This window comes from Channa argus, chromosome 1, assembly GCF_033026475.1.
Source record: "Channa argus isolate prfri chromosome 1, Channa argus male v1.0, whole genome shotgun sequence".
Lineage (NCBI taxonomy): Eukaryota > Metazoa > Chordata > Actinopteri > Anabantiformes > Channidae > Channa > Channa argus.
Genome location: NC_090197.1, coordinates 26400672 through 26425158, shown reverse-complemented (window position 1 = coordinate 26425158; position 24487 = coordinate 26400672). Strand labels below are relative to the sequence as shown.

General features: G+C 36.9%; 1 protein-coding gene across 10 annotated transcripts in view; it reads left to right on the top strand.

The window, feature by feature from the left end:
* The window catches only part of epb41a (erythrocyte membrane protein band 4.1a), a 106463-nt gene that overhangs the window by 40028 nt on the left and 41948 nt on the right, over window positions 1-24487 (top strand). For 3 of the 10 annotated variants that reach the window (XM_067510146.1, XM_067510158.1, XM_067510203.1), the window contains 3 exons: window positions 864-944; window positions 1284-1401; window positions 8167-10948. In XM_067510146.1, coding sequence (XP_067366247.1) covers window positions 864-944; window positions 1284-1382 — 180 coding nt within the window. In that variant the 3' untranslated portion in view covers window positions 1383-1401; window positions 8167-10948. Of the gene's footprint in view, window positions 1-863; window positions 945-1283; window positions 1402-6375; window positions 7290-8166; window positions 10952-24487 lie in introns of those variants that run through there. The other 7 variants (XM_067510176.1, XM_067510167.1, XM_067510185.1 and 4 more) reach the window with 6 other exon arrangements.

The following is a 24487-nucleotide window of genomic DNA, read 5'->3' as shown; positions in this document are numbered from 1 at the left end:
ACTTTGTGTGGAGGTGTGTGTCTGCACAGTTTTTTCAGTCTGAATATTTTGTGGTGTATGCATTGACTGTCTTGTCTGTACATGTAAGAGTTTTGTTTAAATGAGGCCCCTGTTCTGCAGAATTTAATTAGCACTAAGACTAGTGGCTCTACCAACATCCAACAATATACATGATACTAAAAACCATAAGAAGAGGTGCAGGTCCTACCTGGATGCTGGTGAGCTCCACTCATCCCCTAAAACCCTCACCCGCTTGACTTGAAATTTTGGCTGATCTACTCATATCATCTCCTTATGGACAATTATACTCCCAGCTTGCCACTCGTTTCACTTTATTTAAATTACAAACAAAGAGATGCACACAGAAAGTAAACCAGAATACTACATTCATTGTCTTCCACACTTGCTACAGTTGCTATCATTTTTCCATTTCTACTTCTCTCTCTTACTTATTGGCTTTTGACCAGTCTATACTACTAGAACATCGAGTGATGTAAGTTTGCATCTATAATATAGACAAATCTTTTAAAAAATATCAGAATTAAGAGTAATTTACTGTCATATGTGAACATTCTCCACTCTGCGGTTATTAGTTTAATCTCAGTTAGCAGAAATATCCTTTGTATCTTAGCAGTGAATATGTTCCAGCAGTACATGGTGCCTGTGTGGTTTGCTGTGCATCACACTCCAAAACTGAGCCTTTTTATTTCTAACCCTGTGTCAGAGACACCATAGTGTCTGTCTTCTGTAGAAGGCTGGACTCTGTTCTCAACCAGAATTCTCTCAGCGATGATAAGGATGAATTGTGATTTAGCATTTTTTTCCCAGCTTGTATTTTAGCTTGTGTCATGTCTCTGTTGTAGACGGTGAAAGGAGGGATCTCTGAGACCCGCATTGAGAAGAGAATTGTCATTACTGGAGACACTGAAATTGACCATGACAAGGTTAGGAATGTTAAGATTTTAATTTTTTTCTTCATGATCCTTTTTTGCACAAAATGATGTTTTAATAATGTTATAGTAATGTTTTCCTCAGTGCTATGCAATAAGACGGTGGTTTAATTGTGTGTTAGCTGATATATTGCCACTAATTAGTTCTTGAAGTGCACATGTTACTGCTAAGAAGCTGCATTTTTGTAGGTTTAATTTGCTTCATAAAACTATTCATATGTCAAGTAAATTTTTTCCATCTGCTACTCATTTTAATGGAACTAAGTATATTAAAACTCATATGTTCTGTGTACTGTAACTGGCCTGGATTGTTGCCTTCTGTGCTCTTTTCAGGCTTTGGCTCAGGCAATTAAAGAGGCAAAAGAGCAGCATCCAGATATGTCTGTTACCAAAGTGGTTGTGCACCAGGAAACTGAGATCACCCCAGAGTAATAAAGAGATCCTTTGGAAGGTGAGTGCCCACACTGATTTTTTCTGTGTTAACATAGATGTTGGCATGTTATGCATTACAGTAAACCATAAAAAAGTATCTTGCATTGAATAGTCCCTTCCAAATGTTTTGGAACAGCAAGACAGATTTGTTTACTGTTGATGAAACCCAAAGATATTTGGGTTTAAGATCAAAACATGGATATGAATTACAACATTTATTTGGTGGTATTTTTTTGTTTGTTTGTTTTGTGAGGTCCCCTCTTAATCTCCTTTTTAGCACTTCAAAGCCTTGTTCAGTTGCGCTTTTCCCTTTGATAAAGGTCTTGGTTGAATTACAGTATATCAGTAAAGATCAGTGAACCTGTTCCAGAAGCACCCATGCAGCACAAGACATGTCACTACCTTCCAGATGAGCTTGAATTGTTTGGATTAGAGCAGACCTTCACATAGAGGTTCAACATGGTGTTAGCAGTACACACAACCTCCAAAATGGCTTTCTTATCTTGCTATATTTCCTCTGTATTTCTGTGATCCCTTTACTCCTGCTCTGTGGAGGCTGTTGCTGCTGTCATTTATGCTTTTGGAGTTTTTCTTCACAGCTCTCATAATTCTTCCGTTATCAGCTGTTGTTTTCCTTGGCTGACCTTTTCTCTTCATGTTGCTCGGTACGCCAGTGGTTTTTTGGTTTTTTTTTAGGATATTTTAAGTTGTTCTAGTGACTTTGCGAAATCTTTGTGCAATGGTTTTTATTGTTTTACAAATTTAAAATGGCTGCTTTTCTCTCGTAGACAATCTTCGTGTTATCTTTTTTTAACAATAAATACAGTCTTCACATTTTAAAAGCCAAGGCTAAATCCAAGAAAAATCAATTAGAACTATTTGTTGTTCTCACGGAACAATTCTGAACTTTAAGCTCATTTCCACATTTTAATACTAAACCTAAATGTCTTCAATGTAAATGAAAAAAAAATTAATTTCTGTTTCAGTATTTTTTTGAGGGGACTGTAAGTCTAGTGTATCAGGAAAAGAAATGAAACATGTCTAATAGAAATAGAAAAATGCCCATTAGAAAAAATTACAAGATATTACTTAAAGTTAAAGATATTACAAGATATCGTAAACAGAAACAAACAGAAATAACAAACCTTTGTACTTAAAGCAGAATTAAACAAACAGGGACCAACAAATGACTAAACAGGGTATTTAAGTAGAAAAACAAATGGCAAACCAATCCTCAGACAAAGAGAAATCAGAGACCAACCAACAGTCAAACAAACCAGGCAAACAAGACAAACAACCAGGCGAACAAGGCAAATAAACAGATGAACGAGGCAAACAAAACAGGACAGATTGGCAAGGACTGCGGGGAGATCTAGATCAAAACTAACAAGGTGAAAAACCAACCAAAAAGACTAACAGGAAATTGAACTAAGGTGCTACAAAATTAAGTACATGACAAGAAACAAGAAATAAAACAAACAAAGGTCCGGGCTTATGATAACCATACCAGGCTGGACTCCAGGTTCGGGCTGTGGCAAAGATGCCCCTCAAACAATCCAGCACATATCCACACATTAATGCTAGCAGACAGGGCATACATGGAACGCCATAACCAAGTGGCTGGCACAGTGTACTGAAACATCTGTGCTGATTACCGGCTGGAAGTCCCAAAGTCAAAATGGGACACACCTCCTAAGGTGGTTGAGAATGACAGAGAGAAGATCCTCTGGTACTTCCAGATACAGACTGGAACACAAGAAGCTCAAGAAATACCAATGGGTGAAAGAGAAGTTAGAAAGATTTGGAAGGTAAAGGCACAAGTGGCACCCTATTACTGTGGTAATATGAACAATGTGGGCTGTGACCCCCAAACTGGGAGAGTGGCTCCAGCAGATTCCAGGAACCACATCTATAATCTCTGTCAAGAAGTGTTTGGTCCTAGGAACAGCTAAGATACTGCGTAGGACCCTCAAGCTCCCAGGCTTCTTGTAAAGGACTCGCGCTTGAAGGAAAGAATAAGACCACCCCAAAAATAAGGGGCGAATGAGGAATTTTATATATATATATATATATATATATATATATATATATATATATATATATATATATATATATATATATATATATATATATATATATATATATGTATATGTGTTTGTGGATAATGTTGCAATTCAAGGAAATGTGCTAAGACTAATGACTTAGTAGCTTAGTTGGTAAAGGCAGTCGGCCACGGACCACAGGGTCAGTGGTTCGATCCCCGGTCCCAGCTATATGTCGAAGTGTCTCTGGGCAGGACACCGAACCCCCTTCCTGACGCAACCGTCCCCAATTTCTACCGAGCTTGGACTGGCACTGCACAGCTTGGGGACACACAGACTGGAGATGCAAACCCATTAAGAATTGCAATACACATTTGCACAAGACCATTTGCTTAGTAAATCTGGCCCTGATAGTTTTGCTTTAGAAGAAATCTAAAGCACATTAAACATATTACATTGTTCCAAATTAAGCTATAATGAGCCACTTGGGTAATGATAGAAGCCACTACTGTAATTACACCAGAAAAACAACTGGCCACAAGGAGACTAAACAGAATGATGCAAACATGGTGGTGCTTATAATCATGACAAAATAACAAATTGTAAATCAAAAGGGAATGTTTAGGCATGGATTAATAATTAATTCTGCTATATTACACAAGCAGAATTAACATTGAAACGTGCATGCTCTGTGGAGGTGTATGGGTGTGGGGTGTATGGTAACAGTTACCTCAGGACTGTTTCAACATAAAACAAGGCGCCTCATCAGCAAGAAGTCTTTTAAATGATGGTGCCCATGTGGCTTTAATTGTAGTCTTGTTTATGAGATGTTAAAGTGCCCAGGCTGGGAGTCTGGTGCCGTTTAGCAGGCTGACAGCCTGGTATGTAAACACAGTGGGCCCTACCTCCCAGTCTGTCTCCGCAGGGTGGAGTTGGGGTGTCCATACAGACTTGTGTAATGTCTTCGGTCACAGATCAATTATTGTTCCATGTCCAAACTTCATCCAGGATGCTCTAGGGCTTGACTTGTGTCTTTGTATAAGTATTGCATTTTGCATTTTGCATCAACCAAAAGTGATGACAAAAGAAATGAGTCAAACCAACAATTACTCCAATTTTTGGCCTACAGCTATAACTTTTGTAGTCAAATTTAGCTTTGACATTTGCATTTGGGCTCAGATTCTCTAATGAGAGAAGGACTTACTTTAGCCTGTTAGTAGCTGCATTGTTTGTTAGCAGTGAAGGTTAAACCAGAGCCTCTGGAAAGTCAAATTAGGTTGCTTTACTCTATTAAACAGCTTTGCACTAGAGTACAATTTGCAGTGTAATTAGCTGCCAATGCTAAGAGCATCTTTACAGCTACAGAACAGTTTTTTGTTTGTCTCTGTTCAAACATTCTTATGAACCTAGATGCAGTGCATTTTATAAAGAGCAGCAGGATCTCCGTAATCTGTGCAGCCTCACTGACAGCTGATGGCTCCCACGTACATCTCTCTTTTACTCGCTCTTTTCCTGGAAACTATAGCCCTGCACTCAAATGTAAGTCCCCTGGATCTGAAAAACTCTGCGCTGCATTCGAATTTTAAATATACAACTTACTTAAATAAAAACTGCAGTGACAGAAAATGTGTCACTGCAGTGACAAATCTGTTGGCTTCCCTCATGCTACCAGCTATAATTGTAATGTCAGTGTAAACTGGTGATTTTGGACACAGAATCCTGATCTTACAAAGCATTATTTGAAGCAGTCTTACAGTGCATCAAGAAAGTATTCACTAACTTTTATCACATTTTGTTAAGTTACAGTCTTATTTCAAAATTTTTTTTTTTTTTTTTTTTTGCCCTTTCGACTTATCCCATGACTTCAGGGTCGCCACAGCGGATCATTGTCCGCATGTTGATTCGGCACAGTTTTTACGCCGGATGACCTTCCTTATGCAACCCTCCCCAATTTCTACCGGGCTTGGACCAGCACTGCACAGCTGGGGATGGGAATGGGCTGTTAGGGGTTCAGTGTCTTGCCCAGAGACACTTCGACATATAGCCAGGGCCGGGGATTGAACCAATGACCCTGTGGTCTGTGGACAACTGCCTTTACCAACTGAGCTACAGCCACCCCATTATTTCAAAATAGATCAAATTCATTATTTTTCTCAAAATTCTAGAATACCCCATAATGACAATGTGAAAGACATTTTTTGAAATTTTTGCAAATTTATTACAAATAAAAGTCAAAAATAAATCACGCGTTCACTGCCTTTCATTTAATTTACTTTGTTGAAGCCACTTTAGCAGGAATTACAGCCTTTTTGAGTATGATGCTACAAGCTTGTCACACCTATTTTTGGTCAGTTTCTCCCAATCGTTTTGCTGTACCTCTCAAGCTCTATCAGGTTGGATGGGGAGCCTCGGTGCACAGCCATTTTCACATCTCTCCAGTGATGCTCAATCGGCTTCAAGTCTGGGCTCTGATTGGACCGCTGAAGGACATTCATAAAATTGTCCTGTAGCCACTCCTTTGTTATCTTGGCTGTGTGCTCAGTGTTGTTGTCTGTTGAACCACTGGCCCAGTCTGCAGTCCAGGGCACTCTGGAAAAGGTTTTCATCAAGGTATTGGCCAGTGGGTGAGTGGCGCCTGGTTTCCTCCAGACATGACACTTGGCATTCAGGCCAAAGACTTGAAGCTTTGTTTCATCAGACCAGAGAATTTTGTTTCTCATGGCCTGAGAGTCCTTCAGGCGGGCTGTGATGTGCCTTTTATTGAGGATTGGTTTCCATTTGGCTACTCTACCGTACATGCCTGATTGGTGGAGTGTTGCAGAGATGGTTTTTCTTCTGGAAGGTTCTCCTCTCACTACAGAGAAAGACTGGAGCTCTTTCAGATTGACCATCAGGTTCTTGCTAACCTCCCTGACTAAGACCCTTTTCTCTCAAACTTCTTCCCTTTACAGATGATGTAGGCCACCATTCTTGTTGGGACCTTTAATGAGGCAGAGATGATTCTGTACCCTTTCCTAGATCTGTGCCTCAATACAATCCTGTATCGAAGGTCTATAGACAATTCTATGGACTTCATGGCTTGGTTTGTGCTCTGACATGCACTGTTAGAGCTCAATTTAGAGTGTCATGGAAAAGACTGTGAATACTTACATGTGATTTTTTATTTTTTTTTTTTTGCTTTTTTAATACATTTGCAAAGATTTAAAACAAACTTCTTTCAGGTTGTCATTATGGGGAATTGTTTGTTGAATTATGAGGAAAATAATGAATTTGACCAATTTTGGAATAGTACTGTAACATAGCAAAATGTGGAAAAAGTTAAGTACTGATAAAACTTTCTGGATGCACTGTTTATTACAGGTCAGCAACAGGTCAGTTTAATCATTGGGTTTAAAAAGTGAGCCCTACAGAAGCTGATTATGTCAGAGTTCGGCTTAGGCTGTGTCAAGTCTGTGTGGGCAGACAATTCAGCACTAATGTTGAATTTATTAGGCTAGTTTATGTGTCATTCATAATCATTAAATCGTTCACAAAATGCAGTGAAATCTGTGTACATTAGCTACAAGTCCAAAAGTCAGTATCTACATGGGCTCAGGAACATCACTGTCAGTGAACGCAGTTTGTCTTTGTATCCACAAATAGAAGTTAAAACAACCGTACAAGGAACAACCATATGTAAACAAGATTTAGAAACACCACCACCCTCTCTGAGCTGGAGGTCATTTAAAATGGACTGAAGTGTAGTAGAAAACCTGTTTTGTGGCCTGGCAAGTGAAAAACTTTAATTCTTTTAGAAATTATAGACACTGGTTCAGGCTAAAGAGGACAGGGGCCATCCAAATTTTTACTGTCTCAGTGTACACCTGTTATGCTGTGAAGGGCATTACTGCATGGGTAATTTGCACATCTGTGAAGGCTATACTGAATGATACATACAGTACAGCCCGGGTTTGACATTAACACCCACAACATGCCAAAAGCTGGTGGATTTCAGTGGGGTCAGGAATCACAGTCACACCCACTAACCACTTTAGCATGTTTTTGTTTTTTTTTCAGGGTTGTCGTCCCTGCCTTTTGAGGTCACTAATTGTTGTGGTACTTTTAACATTAGATTAGGGTAATTATAACATAACCTGGGCAGAAGCTCTGAGTAGGAATTCAATGGTCAATTCTCAGCATTTTATTTGTACTTGAAGAGTGAGATTGTTCACAAATCACTAATTGGACTAATGAGGTGAAAAATATAACATAGGGATTTTCCAAAAAACATCAATTGTTTCATTGTCAACATTTAATATATTGTCCTAATACTATTTTTAGTCAAATAAATGTTTCACATGATTTGTAGATCATTGGGTTTGTACTAATCTTTTCTTCAAGTCTCTTCCAACTGGTGTTTGTGATGACTGTGTAGCTGCTCTGAATGTACAGTAATTTGTCACTTCCTTCTGATAACATTCACAGCCTTCACCTGAAATTTTTTTTTTATTTATTACTATAAATAACAATCTTGTCATTTCAAAATCTATTGATCACTTCATATATAACATTTAACTATGACCTGATTAACTTGTGTAAAACAATTCTTATTTTTTAATTTCAGTTTTTATTCTGCCTGTCTTTCATGTGCTGTGATCTGAGGCTTTTCATTTGGCTATTGAATTCCACTGAAGATAACTTTCCCTTATTCTTTTTTCTCTGGCCATCTGACCATCTCTTCATCCCCCCCACTCACACCTTAGACCTCTCAGCTGCCCTCACTCCCCCTCCTTACATGTGTCCATGTCTCCATCGCACCATTTTACCTCAGCACCCTGAACCATTTTACCCAACTGCACTGCCTTTGCCATTAGCTAGCAGACCACATCAGAGGGAACAAGCTTCATCCGTGAACTACTGTATGAACTTGAACCTCCGTTAGAATGGAGTTTGGCCTGGAGGAGTCACCAGAAAATTCCCAAGAACCCTCCCAGTATCCCCCACAATCCCCATCTTGTTCCACTTACTGCAAAAAGATCAACTGCTGGACTGATGAAAAAAACTTTTTTAAAGAGAAAAAAAAAGAAAATAAAATGCTGTTAATGTATTCCTCTCCAATTTGTCTGGAGATTTTAAAAAATTTTCAAGGGCATTTGGTCTTTTAATCTTGAGATTACCGGTACTTTATTTTTCTACAGCTTTTCTTACCATCATAATTGGTTATCAATAACTTGGAGGTCAAGTCTTTTATAACAGCGTTGTCCAAAAAGCATTAACAAAGGGATTGTGGGTGATTGTTTTCTTGGGACTGTACATGTCGGAACTCAAGGACCCCTCTCAAATATTACCAAGAGTTTGGTGTCATTTCTTGTACAGCAAATATTTTATTTTCCCTCTTAATGTGAAAAAAATATTTTTTCAATTAATGTATAAAACAGATTGATTTTATCCAACCAGAGGGCAATTACTTCTTTCACACTATTTAAATTACTGACCTAGTCATTTGTTCAGTGTACATCTGTACATCTTGGATTGTTTTAGTTCTTGTTGTTGAAGTACTCATGTCACGAGAACACGGCTTTATCAAGAAGGAGGAGATATGATAAAACAATTTTTTCTTGATTTAATCCCACCTGCTTCTTCTTTGTGTGTTTTCAGTTTTAGATACACCCGGCACAGTTGTATGTAACTGTGTTCAGAGCAGTCTGAATGTTTTATATTTGTACTTTTCTACCAAGTGGGCAGTGTGTACTCATCCAGACAGAGGAAATTTAAATTATAGTGGAGTTAAGTGTCTGCTTAGGCTTGGTGTAAAAATTCATAGGCTTTTTTTTCATAATTTCTATCAGTTATGTTCACGTTACTCATCAAGTTATCACGTCCTGGTATATTTCCACCAAAACAGTCTGATCGTTCAAAAAATACACAAGCCAGATTCCATAAAAGCCAATAGTTTATCCACATCATATAAACCAGGATTTCTCAAATTGTTGCTCAGGAACTTGTAATAAAATGGGAAAATATGACACTTGATCAAATACTGTTTAATATTATTTAACCTTCCACAACATAAGAGAATTGCATATTATTAAAGTAATGTGTAAGTGATTACTTAACATTGTTTGGGTGGTAGAATCCCACCCATCCATTATCTGTTACCACTTATTCTCATCAGTCTATCTCAGGGACAACACAGAGAGACACACACAGACAAACAACCGTCCACAGACAAATTTACACCTACAGGCAACTCAAAAATGTACGTAACATGTTTGTCTTTGACTGAGGGAGGAATCCCACACAATGATGGGCAGTTCACGCAAACTCCACATAGAAAGGTAGCAGTCGGCCAGGGGATTCAAACTGGGCACCTTCTAACCATAAGATGTAGTGTTAACCCCTTAACCACCATGCTGCCCTAGTGGAATCCCTTATAACTCTAAACTACATAAATACTGAGTTTGGTTATCACTTTAGAAACAGTTTTGTATGTCAATTGTTATTTTGCACTCATGATGCTCCAGTGAAGCTCTGTTGACATACAGTACTGGATAGCTTTTGACTGGAGAGTGCTGGTGTTATCTAGCAAACAGTAACAAATTACTCATCTCTACCAGCTAAAATTTTCCTATAGTTGTATTGGTGGAAACTATCTAGTAAAGGACTACAACTACCCAGATGTTAAACGCAAACCAGGTAATATATTTATGATTAGTTTGTGCCAAAATGACTGAATGCAAAGAACTGGACATACTATGAAAATGCTATTGTATTCATAAGGTATAATAAAATGTAATTGTCCTAGAACAATGTTTCCGGGTATAAATACGGATATATTATGGTCTGGGGCTGGGTCTTTTTGGGGCGGCGGTAACTTTAGTTCAGAAAATGACTGATGGGCATTGTGATTACATTAAGTCCCAAGAACTAAACAGAGATGGCATTGTTTTATCCATAAACATCGATAGCAGAAAGCACAGAATACTCTCTTGTGTGTTACTGCTTGAGTTCTTCCTGAGAGCTTATTAAAACATTTTGATGGGCTACACATCTGGACCAAAAGTGATACCAGTATATTTTAATATATATTATCATTTGTTTTTCTTAATTTATGTAGCTTTCAATCTTTTCATAGTCTAAAAATTGGCATATTGTATGCAATATGTCAATATGCAGTAATAACTTTGCAATAGACAAAATATAAATTTATTAGGTCAAAGGTCCTACACATTAGTACACACTGCTCATTAAAATCAGTCACATATTTAGTATGGCCCATGCAATGTAATTTATCTTTGATTTTTGAATATGATGCTTTTTTAGAACACGTGTTCTTTCACTGTGCTGTCATCGTCATTGTTTTACTCCTTTTTCTCACTGGAAACAAGTCAATATTTCTTTCTTAATGTAAACCCTCACTTTATCATCCCAGGAAGACATGTAATAAAAAATCACCATGCACAATACAAATGTACATGTTGTTTACTTGTGTTCTGTGTCTACCTACTATTTCAGGCCCAATGGATTTTACTGTTTGCTTCTCTTATGCACGATAATATGGTTGATTATGTTATAGTTATCTCAACAATAAAACATTGTAAATTGCAAACTGGAAACTTGCAAATAGATAATGGGCAGTAAGGGACGAAGACAAAAATATGTTTATGAAATGCATTTCATCACACTTAAAAATCTAAATCCAGGCCTTCAGTATTTTTCCTTATCAGAATATACCTACTTTAAAGTGCTGTTCTTAGAGCCTTATCAGCAGTGCAGTTGTGTTTTTTCTCTGAGGAACATGAATCAGCCAGGCAGCCTTAGCAGTCATCTTGTGCTATTATGTGCAAGTGCCATGAAGGGGTGAGACTAAAAAACATCAGACAAAATAATTTGAGTTTATCCTCTGGGAAATTGGCTGCAGCAGAATGCACACTGATCCACCACAGCATTTACACTGGAGGTCTTTTAATGTTATAAAGTCAGCATAAAGTGATCAATCAAAGGGAAGCATGAATATTCTCAGTAAACTGACCATCACGACTATAGTGGAGATTAAAGCCATGTATTTGGCATCTGTTTGAACAGATTAAACCTCTGCAATTAAATTAAACATTATCTTTTCTTTCAGTTGCTTTTGGAAATTTTACATCACAATATCAACACTACTGTGTAAACCCACCAACTATTACTGGGCTGCAACTGGTACAGCCCAGTAAGCAGACTGGTAACACACAGTGACATGAATCTGTTCAGTGCACAGACACACAGACGCCTTAATCACAACAATAAACTATCAAAAAAAACACCAGAGAGTAAGTGATAATAATGAGCCAGAGAGTGTGGCTGGGGTTAGTTTTTAAATTAGAGTTTAACTGTTGAAATTATCTGCTTTGTTGCTGCTTTATCACTTACATTTGAAGTATCTCCACAGCTTGTAACCTAAATGCTTGATCCACAGTTACTCTAATTAACACTATGCACATGTGAGAATTGCTCAGAGCACTATAAGATTTTATATTTTCAGAGGGTGACAAAAGAGATGGAGAACCTTAGGAGTCAGCAGGGCAGAGAAAAACAGGTAAAGATGCATTCCAGAGTTTGTTTTTTATGTCTTAATTGTCTGATTTGAGCTTGTGTTTTCAAAGAATGATGGATCAGCCCATCTTACTATCAACACAGTATTTGTTTGTTCACTATTTAGTAGCTTTCTTGTTCCATTACACTCCTACTTGTCATGATTTAATGTGCTGTTCCAAGAGAAATTTGGAAATTATAGTGGCTCCAGAGTGAGGTTTAGGGGGAGCATGACTTTGTTGTAGCACCATAAAACCTCTTGGAAAGGAGGCTGGGCATTTATCTTTGTCAAAAGAGACTAGTTTATCATGTTATAGCTGTATGTGTTTCAGTTTAACAACAGGTACTGAGGATTCAAAATGGTAAAGAATCCCAATGTGTACAAGACATTGGGCACGATTGCAGCTTATGGGAACTTTCTGTCAGAGAGAGAGAGCTCAAACTGTTCAATCCAATGGTGGGATTTGTCTGAGATCAGAAGCTTAGAAAAGATGAAATGGTGCAAAATAGTCATACTCATGAAAATAAAATACTGACATTCTAAAACATGTACGGAGTCTGCAATTCATCTCTGCCTGTGTAAAATTAATGCAGCAGGACTCAATAAATGAATAAATCTTAAAGAAATGAAATGGCATGAAAGACACACTAACAAAAAGAAGAAAGACCATGCAGTCTAATAAACCGCTATTCCCAATTAAGTACTTAGACATTATCTTTCTATATTATGGATATTTAATTTCCACTTTGTGAAGCTGTTTTTAAGTTAATCAATGTATCTCTCCACTTAAAGCTTAAGTCATGCACTGCAAAATACAGTATGCAGTCTGTTTATTGGTGCCTGGTACACTTAGAATGGGCTAACTGCATGAAATTGTTCAATTTCATGGAAATGAGAAGAGATTATGAGAAGAAGAAGAAGAAAAGGGACCTAACCTGTAGACATATACCTACACACAAATCTCTTAATAGCAAGCAACTGTATTTGAATAAACTATTAATAATCAGTGTTTTTCTCTGGCTTCATGTTCTGTGCTGTACAGTCAGACATAGCACAGTGGCAGTGTTAATGTTCCAGCTGTGTTGTTCAGCTAGCAGTAGCCCATCCACATTGCTATTTGAATCCAAGAGGGAAGGGAGATCCATCTCTTACTCTTACTAGATCTATGACAATTACAATAAGTCATTTGGCAGCCACAGTTATCCAAAGCAACTTACATGTGGGCTAGCTGTTAAATGATGATGTCTTTTGCTGACATCCTACTCAGAGAAGCCTTGGTCTTGGTCAAATATACAGTATATTTGTTATTTTGTGCACATTGCATGTCTCATGCAATATTCACTGAAAAAACATAAAGATATGAGAAAACACTGTATATCTCACAGTACTTCTACATCGTCTAATGGTTAAGTTAGTATTATTATATTATTATATATGAGTAAATATGCATGGCTGCTTACAGACACCAACAAGAAGATAAATCTTTCATCTATCATTAGAGGCCAATTACATGCTTGCCACAAGATTTGGGAGAAGTGGAGCAAAATAGAGTCTGCTTCCCGGCACTGCTGTAAACCACTCTCATCCCTGTCTGAATGTCAGAGCACAAACATTTTCTTTTATTCATCTTTGGGTTGGCATCACATAAGGCAGCAAAAAATAAAAATAAAAATAGCAAAAAAGTTCTTAGTAAATACAGTAATCTTTACACCGATATGTAGTTGAATCTCACAATAAATCTATATGTAGGCATATTGTATGTGCAGTACTGTATTACTGTTAGACATGGTATTTGACAGATAGACATAAATGGAAGCTGGATAGAAGTGACCCCAAAGGAAGGTAATATCAACAAATGGCATGTAAGAGTGTAGGGGTTGGGGATCCAAAATCTTTCCAACTCTGAATGTCTGGTTGGTCATTTAGATTTTGCAGAAATGCTGAGTAGGCAGAACTCATCATGTCTAAAGGCCAGAAGTGCCTGGTTGCACAAAACACAAATTGTACTTACCTAAGCATTACATATCCAGAGACCTATAATAAATTTCCAAGGAGGAGTAAAATACTGGAAAACTTGATATAGTCCAGCGGGAGTGAAAAAAGAAAGTTTTATTTGTGTTTTTACTCAAACTGTGTGATACAGATCAGAAGAAACCCGAGGACAACCAATTAACATGCATGGCTTTGGACTATCTAACATTGGGTTAAGCGATTCCTGTTTTTATAGATGAAAAGCACAACAGAAGACAATGTGGATTATTTTAAGGAGCAAATTTTTTAACTCTGTTTTATCATTATAATTTTTTTTTATAATTTTATCATTTCAACATCATTCATCTTTCCAATGTTTAAATATGATAAGCGTATAATACATTAGAGTATTGGTTTTACTTTATTTCAAAGAGCATATTAGTATATTTGTGATTCGTTTCTGTAAGGTAGCCCCATCCATACTGATATACATGATAATTCGACCTGCTGGCAGAGGTTGTCTGCTGTCTGTGTTCTGGTACCACACTTTCCACATGGAAAGCATTTGTGATTAATAATGAATAAATAGAAATGTATTTTTTATAATTAGTAAAATTACTACAGTTCTTCATTTTGCAAATTAAGTCAGATCATTCTTTTGACTCTACACCTCAGAAAATGAACAAACATGGCAACATAATCCGAGGTATTAAACAACTCAAAACTTTACTTAAATCTGGACAGTTTCTTTGAGAGAGTCTTACATTTTATATGCTTTACATTTTATGCTCTTCATTATATGTCATGCCTTACAGTATTTTGTACTTGGGACAAAGAGGGCATATTGTAAATTGACCATAAAGCTGTCTTAAATCTTGTAATTTCACATACATCATACAAGTAACCTTTTATGACATGAACTGTGTTTTTTCTAAATAGCAGCTTACTTTTACAAAAGTAAGTGAAAGATTTCCAGAAAATTACTGGAAATTATGGGCCTTTACATTACCGATATGTTACGAAGAACTACTATATATGCAAAGAATTTGAAAAGAAAAGTGAAGTAAAATGTGTTAAGTAAGCAAATTCCTTCAGACAAGCTTGTTATTTGCAGCCAATCTCTGTTCAGTAACAATAAGCAACAACAAATAAGTTAATTATCTTGTATAGAAACATATGAGACTTGTATATATAACTGGAAAGTAAATCATACAATGAGCAAATTCTGAGCCTTTGCCGGTGGCATAACAATAACTCTCTGTCAATAATAAGGCAGGGACCTGAGAGAGAAACTCCATAATGCAGAGTGGATTGATTGAGAAAAGCACTCCCACTAAATCAGACCTGTTGACTCTATTTGACAGCCAGTCAGTTTTAGCCACATAAATGATTACATCCAGGCTGATCACAGTCAGTCTCTTTCCCTCTTTATGTTTGTTTCTCTTCGCTTGATCAGCTGTTCACGCTTTTCTCATTATCCCTCAAAGAAAATGTGAATTTAGGAGTTTTCATCTCTAATCTCTGCTCTTTTGGACATGATAACAAGTCACTGTTCTGAAGTCCGCAGATCAGTTCTACCATATCGACAAGTCATGTAATAACCACTATGTTTGTCCCCACAGCAAGGGGGTGGCTGAACAGGTCTCTGCACAGCTTCAAATTCATATTCAGAGAAGGCAGTGAATATTATTTATTAAAAGCAGCTGTTACACCATATGTGACTCCATCCAGCTATGAAATCACAGTCCCAAGATGATCATTTAAACATTACTCTTCTCTGGCTTCCTCTCTTCAACACTGCTGCCTGTCAAAACTCTGCTGCCATCCCTACAGTTACCATTCCTCGTACCAGACTCAAGCCCAGTTGTACATTTTCTGCATATTTATAACTTTTTTCCCTACGAAAAAAAATTTAAGTTATTACTAGTACTATTTACTATTAAATTGTTTTTTTCCAGCACAATAAAAATTATCAAAGCATCTGCACTACATAAAGTGATTTAATACATCAGTGACTGTATGTGAATAGATTAATACAGAGGATGGTTAGGAGAAAGCATCATAGTTAATATCTCTACATATATTCTTTAATCTTCATTTGCAGTTTTTGTAAATAGGCTACTTAAGGAGAAGGCTGTACCATCCTTTGTTAGTTGTGATTTGTTGATTATCATTATCATCTACCAATCCTGACTGTGGTCATACCAGTCTCAGACATGTAACTGTGTGCAGGGAGAAAATTGCATGTTTTTATTAAGTTTAGTTCACCTTGTCTTGAGCTGTGGGTAAGGCCTTGATGGCAGCAGCTTCACAATTAAAAAACCTTCCAGCAGCACTTTTCTCTCAGTGCCTTTTATTTCTGATCAGCTCCCAAATTTTAAGCATGTGAATATCTGCAGAGCCATGTCCCCAAAGAACTGTTGCTGTCAGGCCATTGCTTTGATTAAAAGTATGCTTGTAGTCAATGTGCCTTATAAAATATGGATTAAAAGTCTTATTTTAAAAAGTGACTAGCCTCTGTGCCACTTTCTCAGTCGTCCTGGAGTGGAGACCTGTTCAAATTCACAAATTGTACCGTTCTAATTTAAAGTTCGACCACTAGTGCAATATTTGTTTCTGCATACGAGTTGGTGAGGTGTTTTATAATTAAAATAGCTCATGATTCCAATGTATACTGTATTTTATGTATGATTAGCTGCCCTATGATGTGTAAGTCTCAGTTTTCCAGGATCCATACTGTAGCTGCTCATAATATTCTCTCTAACGTAGCATTACAGACTAGAGCATTACAAAAATTTTGAAGTATACTCATTACTTTTATTTGGCTGCAGCTTGTGGATATTCATTTAATTCTTTTAATGTTGATCACACTGTGCTTGCAAATGTCGGTGTGCAAATTACACTAAATGAATGCAGGCTACAAAAGAAAAACAAAACACATAAAAAAACAGTTTTTAGAAATAGACATATGTTATGAACCACGTTTGTAACATGAAATATGAAGGAGAAGTCCTCATTTAGAAAAAAGTCAAAATGAAAGAATAAGGTCTAAATAACACACATGGTCAACATAAGTGTGATTACTAGTGCCTTCGGGACCTTCAGATTTCTAAGTGTGTCCTTTGTGTGCAAGAAGTGCACACTAAAAGGTAAATGGTTTGCGTTGCATCGCAACGAGGTAATATTTTCCTGATTCTCCTTTTTCTGTCACTTCTCTTTTCCTACAAAGTTAAATTCCTACACTTACTATCACCACCGTACAAACCAATGATTGTCTATCTGATTGTCTCAAGCCGATCAATTAATGGATGTCATTCTTCAAATATCAATCCAATTTTATTCCTCGTTCAGAAATACTGTTCCACCACCTGTGTTTCATGCACATTTTTATGTTTTACAATATCCTTTTATGTGGTTTTCATTTGCAATAGTAAATAATAATCTGTCATTTATTGGAAAAATTGGCCATAAAATGTGATCTGCTCTTCATCTGAGTCATAAATAAAAACTACATGCTTAAGATTATGACGCCCAAACAATTACAATCCTTCAAGTCTTTATTTAACACACCCATTAAATATAGGAATTTAAGGATTTAAAAATGTTTAGGAGGAACATTAGACCAATTGTCATTACAGATATGTTTCAGCTCAGACTAATTCTTCAGGTACCAACAGACAATTGTGCAATTTAATGTTTTTTTGAAAGCTACACTGTGCAACATGCACTAAAGTAAGAAAGACATTGACCTAATGTAAGTATGATATTTTTATGTGTGTGTTATGCTGCATTCTTATTGGTTGCTTAGTAGATGAATAGATGTAATTGTAGCACCAGTCCTACATTTCTGACACTTCCAAAAATAGGTCTCAGGCGACCCTTGGCTGCAAAACCATTACAATGCCCATCTGAACTTTTGTCACGGTGTGACAAGACCATGGCTATGGAGCCACAACCAGATACCTCGTCTTGGACAGCCTGGAATCACACCTTGCATGCCCACCTTTTGATCATCTATTGTGAACTCTCTTGGGGTTACATAGAAGCTCTGTTGGGTTAAGGCCATGTGTTTACTTGCCATTTGAGAAAGTGGGTTTGATGGAAACCGTATTACTGATGTTAAGTATCATTTTCCTGCTGTAACTCTGTACTTTTTCTGAGCTTCAGGCTGGTGGACAGCTAACCTAACATTATTTTGGCAGATACCTTTTACATCATATATAGTGCTGTATGTTCTTTCTTTAAAAAGACAACCTTAGTTCAGATGTTATTGTCCTGTCCATGTAAGTGGACTGGGGTCTGATCAGAGGCCATAGAGAACCAAGGAACAAACAAAAACATCATCAAGCTTCCTTGCATTATTGGTAATCATCTACTGGCAGGTCAGTATGGACCTACTAAACCATAGCTATAAACACGATAATGACGATCATTATATAACATTTTAATTGGCTGGGTTCACTGATGTCTCCAACTGTAGCTAAACTTTAGAAGTGGAAAATAGTTTTGGACTCTTTGGAAGAGAAAAATAACTCCCAGATTTTTGGGCAAATAAAACCGAAGGAAGTCTGCACAGAAACTGCAACACTTGATGCACATAAGATGATGCAACAACAGTTCTTCCTTTCTTGGACTTTGCAATATGCATCTAAGAGTAAAGAAACATACTTTGTATGGATCTTCAGTGTTTTATTCAAAACCTTCCACTACCAATCAAGAAAAGTTTTCAGCATCCCTAAAAGCTCAGATGCTCCTACATTACAATGTATCTTTGTGGTTTTCAAAGCCAGTAGGACAGCGAAATAGAGTCCCCTTATCTAAAGTTGTACCAACACATAAAAAGAAATCCACCAAGACAAGCACAACAGAGGGCATTCCACTCGTAAGCTGTTTTTAGATGTTGGACATATCAGCATAGACTAGAAAAGCATTGTTAAAAGATAGATGGAGGCCCAACTGAAACAACCATTTATACAATTTCCAGTGTCACCTTAGTGACCAATTTTCATTTTCAGGTCTCTAATTCATTTTATTAACTGTAATACATCATCAAGATATAAAAAAAACAGTGGGCCAACTAAACAGCAAACCCAAGCTAAAATATATTAATGGATTGAAGGGTCTTACAACTTTACAGCAACAACAGACTTTACTACAGGAGACAACTGTCAAATGTTCCCCCAGCTTTAATAAAATGGGTGTAACACAAATCACCACAAACCCCAACAAAATACAATTCGATTTCAAAAAAATTGTGACGATGTGTAAAACATAAATAAAAACAGAATGCTATGATTATTTAAAGGCTTGTTAAAGGTATTTCTCTCTGGAAGGTTTTGATTTTGATAAGCGGAAACAGCTGTGGTGCACCCTAAATGGTTTCATGTGCACATCTCTCTGGGTCACATTAAAGCCTTGCTGGGGGGTACAGCTTGTGACAGGAAGTCATACACCCTGAGATACATTACAGGAAAACATCATATAATGTAGATGTCGACTTCACGGTCTGCACAACTCATTTTATAAGTTTTGAACTTGAACTTGATCATAAAATATTTATGTGCTAGAACTGGTTTGCCCACAGCTATTATACATCTAGATTGTTATGAGTGTTATATTATGAGTCAAATATTTTATCATCCTTTCAGCACTTATTTCATTTCACTGTTGATTTTGTTAAGCTTCACTAGGCATAATTATGGTAGAAATACATTTTATTGGCCTAACTACAAAGTGGAGCTTTAGCAAAGTGTCCTACAGTGTCTCTGTTACCCGAGGCATTTGTTGTTCTATTATAACTACACAAATAAAATTGTATGGTCCTATTTTCACTGTGAAACATCTCCACAGGATCAAAGCTGAAAAGCCTAAAACAATTATGATACCAGTCATCTATTATTCAGGTATATAAACAGACTAAACCAATGAATAAGAATAGCTTAAATGCACAAATAAATGAGTGGCAAATAATAAAAAACAGGGCTCTATATAAATCTACTGTACATAAGACACATATTTAGTGCCCAATAACCTTAAAGGACTGAAAACTACTGTTCACTTGTTAGAGCCATAAGAACACTTAAAGGCCAGTAGTGGCAATGCACTGACTGGTGTTTTGCCATATACTGCATGTAGACTATGTATCAGCTTATCAGACACTTACTTTGCACAACTGAGGTAATTGATTTAATCACCAGTTTTACCTTTGACCTGTTTGTCTGTGTGGTAATTTAGGAACAGCACTAAGGAGTTGGTGAATTTTGCAGGAAGAAACAGCTAACCTGATGATTCCCAAACTTTAGAAATATGTCTACTAATAAACAGATAATACAATATATGTTGTTTATTTAAATATGTAGACAAACAGAAATGTAAATGAATACTTGGGCTTAATGTCTGTAACTCACACTAAAACCACAAATAAATCACAAATACAGAGAAGCATTTCATGATCATCTACACAATAAATATGCTCCACTGGAATAACTTTATATTTTTTTGTGAAAACCTTCCTCTGTTCATCTCAGAAAAGCCCCAAGCAGGATGTCTGAATGTTATTGGGCATCTATTGGAACCTGAGGCCCAACGTCCCATATGGGCTAATCAAATTGATCACCATGTTTTAATGGAGACACTCATTTTCATTTTGTTGTAATGATGCAACATTAACTCATAAAAAACTGTACATTGAAGAAACTATGATATCGATCCTGCATCAAATACACACATCTAATAATAGGTAAGTTTTATAAGACCCATTGAGCACACAGTGGGACACTATACTATGGACACCATGTGTCTGCTTTTTAGGGAGCAAGAACTAACAAAATATTCTTTTTCATGGTTAATCTTAAAATGGTGTCTAATCAATAATATTCTCCAATAACATTCTCCATCAATGTCATTCTTATAAAAATATATTATATTTTAATATTATATCTAAAAAAGGTATATATAATATAAATATTTACATATTAATGATTCAGCCCACTGAGGTATGTATGCTGAGTCTACAAGAGTCAGTAGACATACATAGTACATTCTTACACAATTTGTCTTTCATTTTGTTAATAATCACAAAAACAAAATGCCAAAGCATAGTATATGTTATACTATAGCATCAGCTACGGGTCAGACAAGTCAATAGGTCATTAGACAGTTCATTGGCTCTTTATGTCCAATAATATTAAATAATGACTGACCTGATCATGTAACATTCTTGTTATGATCTGCAACAATTGAATGTAATCAAGGTTTTACAGAAATGTGCTTTAATAATGTAGGAAAACAATAAATGGTCTGCCTTTCAGTCCACCCCTACCTTGTCCCAAACGGATGGAGACGTGATTTCTATGTAGCACTATTTGTACTGCTACTGCTAGAGGGCCTTACCATAAGCACAAAAAACAGTTCAAACCAACTACAAAATCTGATCCTGCACACAGACTGGTGTATACAGACTGTATGTGACCACTCACACCAGTCAACACATCTCTTTTACTATGATGAAGCAATGCATTGTCATTCCCTTAGTTTCAGATTATGACGTCTCAAATATTTTGTTCTTTGTTGTTGTAGGAAGATCATAATTTTTTTAATGGTCTTAGTAGAGTTGCACAGTCCCTTTAACACTAAAGGGATTTTGAATGTTTCCCTCGCTCTTTTTCATTATACTAAAAGTGTATAGTATAAAGTCAAAAGTCGAGATCAGAGACTTTGTGAAATTGATTTTTAAAACAAGATGTGATGAAATCATAATGTCTGATGTAAATCCCTGACTTTGAAATACAGGTGCATGTGTGTTGTGCATTGTGTAAGCCAGCTGTTCTGTCTATGTTGGCTGAAATAAGGAAAAGGTAAAAGTCAGGCAAAATAAAGCATTAGGAGCAAGAGCAAGAGTAGGAATCTTGTGGAATTATAGTCCTGTTCTGATATTTATTATCTGCAATGATATGGAAAGGGTCTTTGTACAACAATGCCAGTCAACAGTGAAATCTCCACTTACTAAACTTATCATGACAGAAGGATACTGTCATGATAAGAGCAAGGTGTCTGAGAGGAGGGTGAAGGAGAGGGGGACAGTGCTGCAACACCATGTCTCATTACTGTATAGTTTGGCACAAAGGCTGTGTTCAAACATGTTGCTGTTTTTAGATACTGGACTTTTTGGCATTTCAGCTACAAAAAAAGTCCATGTTGTTTGAGCTAAATTTGCTTCAAACTCAAAGCCGCTTCTTGGTAAATAGTTTCATATCCAATGTTTTTGAGATCACGCTTGTCACAGATGCTGGCTATCTTTATGTTTTATATACAGTGCTGTTTGTGGCTGTAGTAACGGGACCTCACATCTGTTGCACACTTGTGGATTGTTGCGTCTGGGTTGATGTGACTTAAATGGACGGGCTATATGTCTGTGTGACTGCATCACAGTGCATGATGCAGAGGCAGGACACCTTGGAATTCATTTTTCTTCATTACACCTGTAGAAACAATCAGCTTTGACTATCAGATAGCTGGTTTGGAATAAATGAAGGCCAACATCCTCATGACATGTCATCTCTTGTCTACCATTACCAAACTCCCTACAGACATGGCTCTGCAAGCCTCTGCTGCCACAGGTTTTGTCATTAGATGCAGGAACATTGAAGTAACATTGAGTTCTGGCTCCATTTTTCAGAAACGCTCTGGGAAGCGCTGCACTAAAGCTGACTTTTGTTGTCATTCAAATATTAAAGTCTATTTTGAATTTTAAATTCTCTTGTCACCTTCCTCTTTAATCCAAGGACAGAGCAGCACAGGCTTTAAGAGCTGCACTAAGTGATAGTGCTGAAAATATCCACTGAAAAACACGACAGAACCCAATGTGTAGCATAATACTGTATGTTTCAGCCCGTACCACAGCAGTCTGTACACAACATGGCAAGGCTCTGTTGACATGGAACAACACACTGTTTGTCTTCAGTGAAAACATTTGTTAAATGTGAATAAGTAGTAATGATTAATTAACTTCATAGTGCCCACTGCCTGGCTAACAAAAAAGTCACCACCTGGATTTAACTAAGCAGATAGGTAAGAGCCCTGGATTAATTAATTACCACAGTGATTACAGTCTTTATTTCCTAAACATCTCTGTTCACTCTGATATCACATTTTCAAAATAGTTAATCCTCAGACTGAAATAGAGATCGCTGTCCACCCAAATGTATATTCCCAATGAAATGCTAACATTTAATCCATTTGCTTCTGTCTGTTGGGCCTCAGGTCCTCATCAGCATCACACTGCTGTGCTGAGGAGGTGAATGAAAATATTAGGATTCACTGGGCTGAAATTGTTAATGAGTGGTTCAGGGAGAGATTTTCACAGGTGGATTGTCCACCAAAGCTCCAAAGCTTAACCCCATTGAGAATCTTTAGGATGTGCTGGAGTAGCCTCTCTGCAGTGGACCGACTCTCACATCATCAATACAAGCAAAAGTTCTTAGTGAAAAATTAATTGCAACTGTGGACAGAAATAAATGTTGCATTGCAAAAGTTCATCGAAATGATGCCCTGAAAAATGCGAGCCTTAATCAAAGCTAAAGGTGGTCCAACAAATTTTCAGGGTCTGCGACATTTTTTTGGCTGGGCAGTGTATTCTTCCCAGTATTTATCAGAGTTAAAGCAGCTGAGCAGGCAGCACAGGATAAGATCGATTGGTTTGTTGGTTGAGATAAATTAGATGAAGTCTACCAAGTCCAGTTTTTTTGGCTGAGAAAAGAATAAAACCTGGTGAAAAAGATGAAGAGTAAGTGATGTTGCAGTATAACATTATAAAGGCCTTGGCCTATTGCCATTAAGCTCTCACAGCCTCAAAGGGACGTATTAATAACGTCCCCAACACAGTGTGTTCAATGAAACTACATAATAATTTTTATATTCACCTACCAAATTAGAACTGGTGTTAGAGACACTTTGTGGGGCTTTGGGTGCATGAGAATGAGAATAGACTCTACTTCTGTATGGTTTGAATAAACAATGTACAGGATTTAAATATTTGACCTGGAGAAGGAAAACACGTGTTGATGCTGTGTGTAAATGCATGATGGATGAGGATCCATGTAATAAGCCTAGACAATGTGCAACTTTTCAGAGTGAATCTAAACAAAGCATAACACTCTAAATGAAAAGCTTTGTAACTAAAGAAGGTCTCAGAAACAAAGTTAAATGAATGAGTTCCTCCTAACCATTCCTGCAGGAGTAACCATGTGTATTTCATTTATGTTTGTGTGCTGCGATGAACAGCAAGGTCTGCTATTGTTCAGAGTGGCAGCTAAAACAAAGGGTACTGTTTTTAGGTCATTTCCATTTACATACATAATCAGCTACATAACTAACTAAAATTATGAATATCACTTTTGTTTTTATTTATCATATTTCAATATTGTTTATATTCTATGTATTTGTAACGTACAATACATCTTATAAACATGTGGAGCAAGTGCACTTGTATGAGGTATCTGGCAGCCTGCAAATATGATAATGTTTCCTGCTGTTTCTGT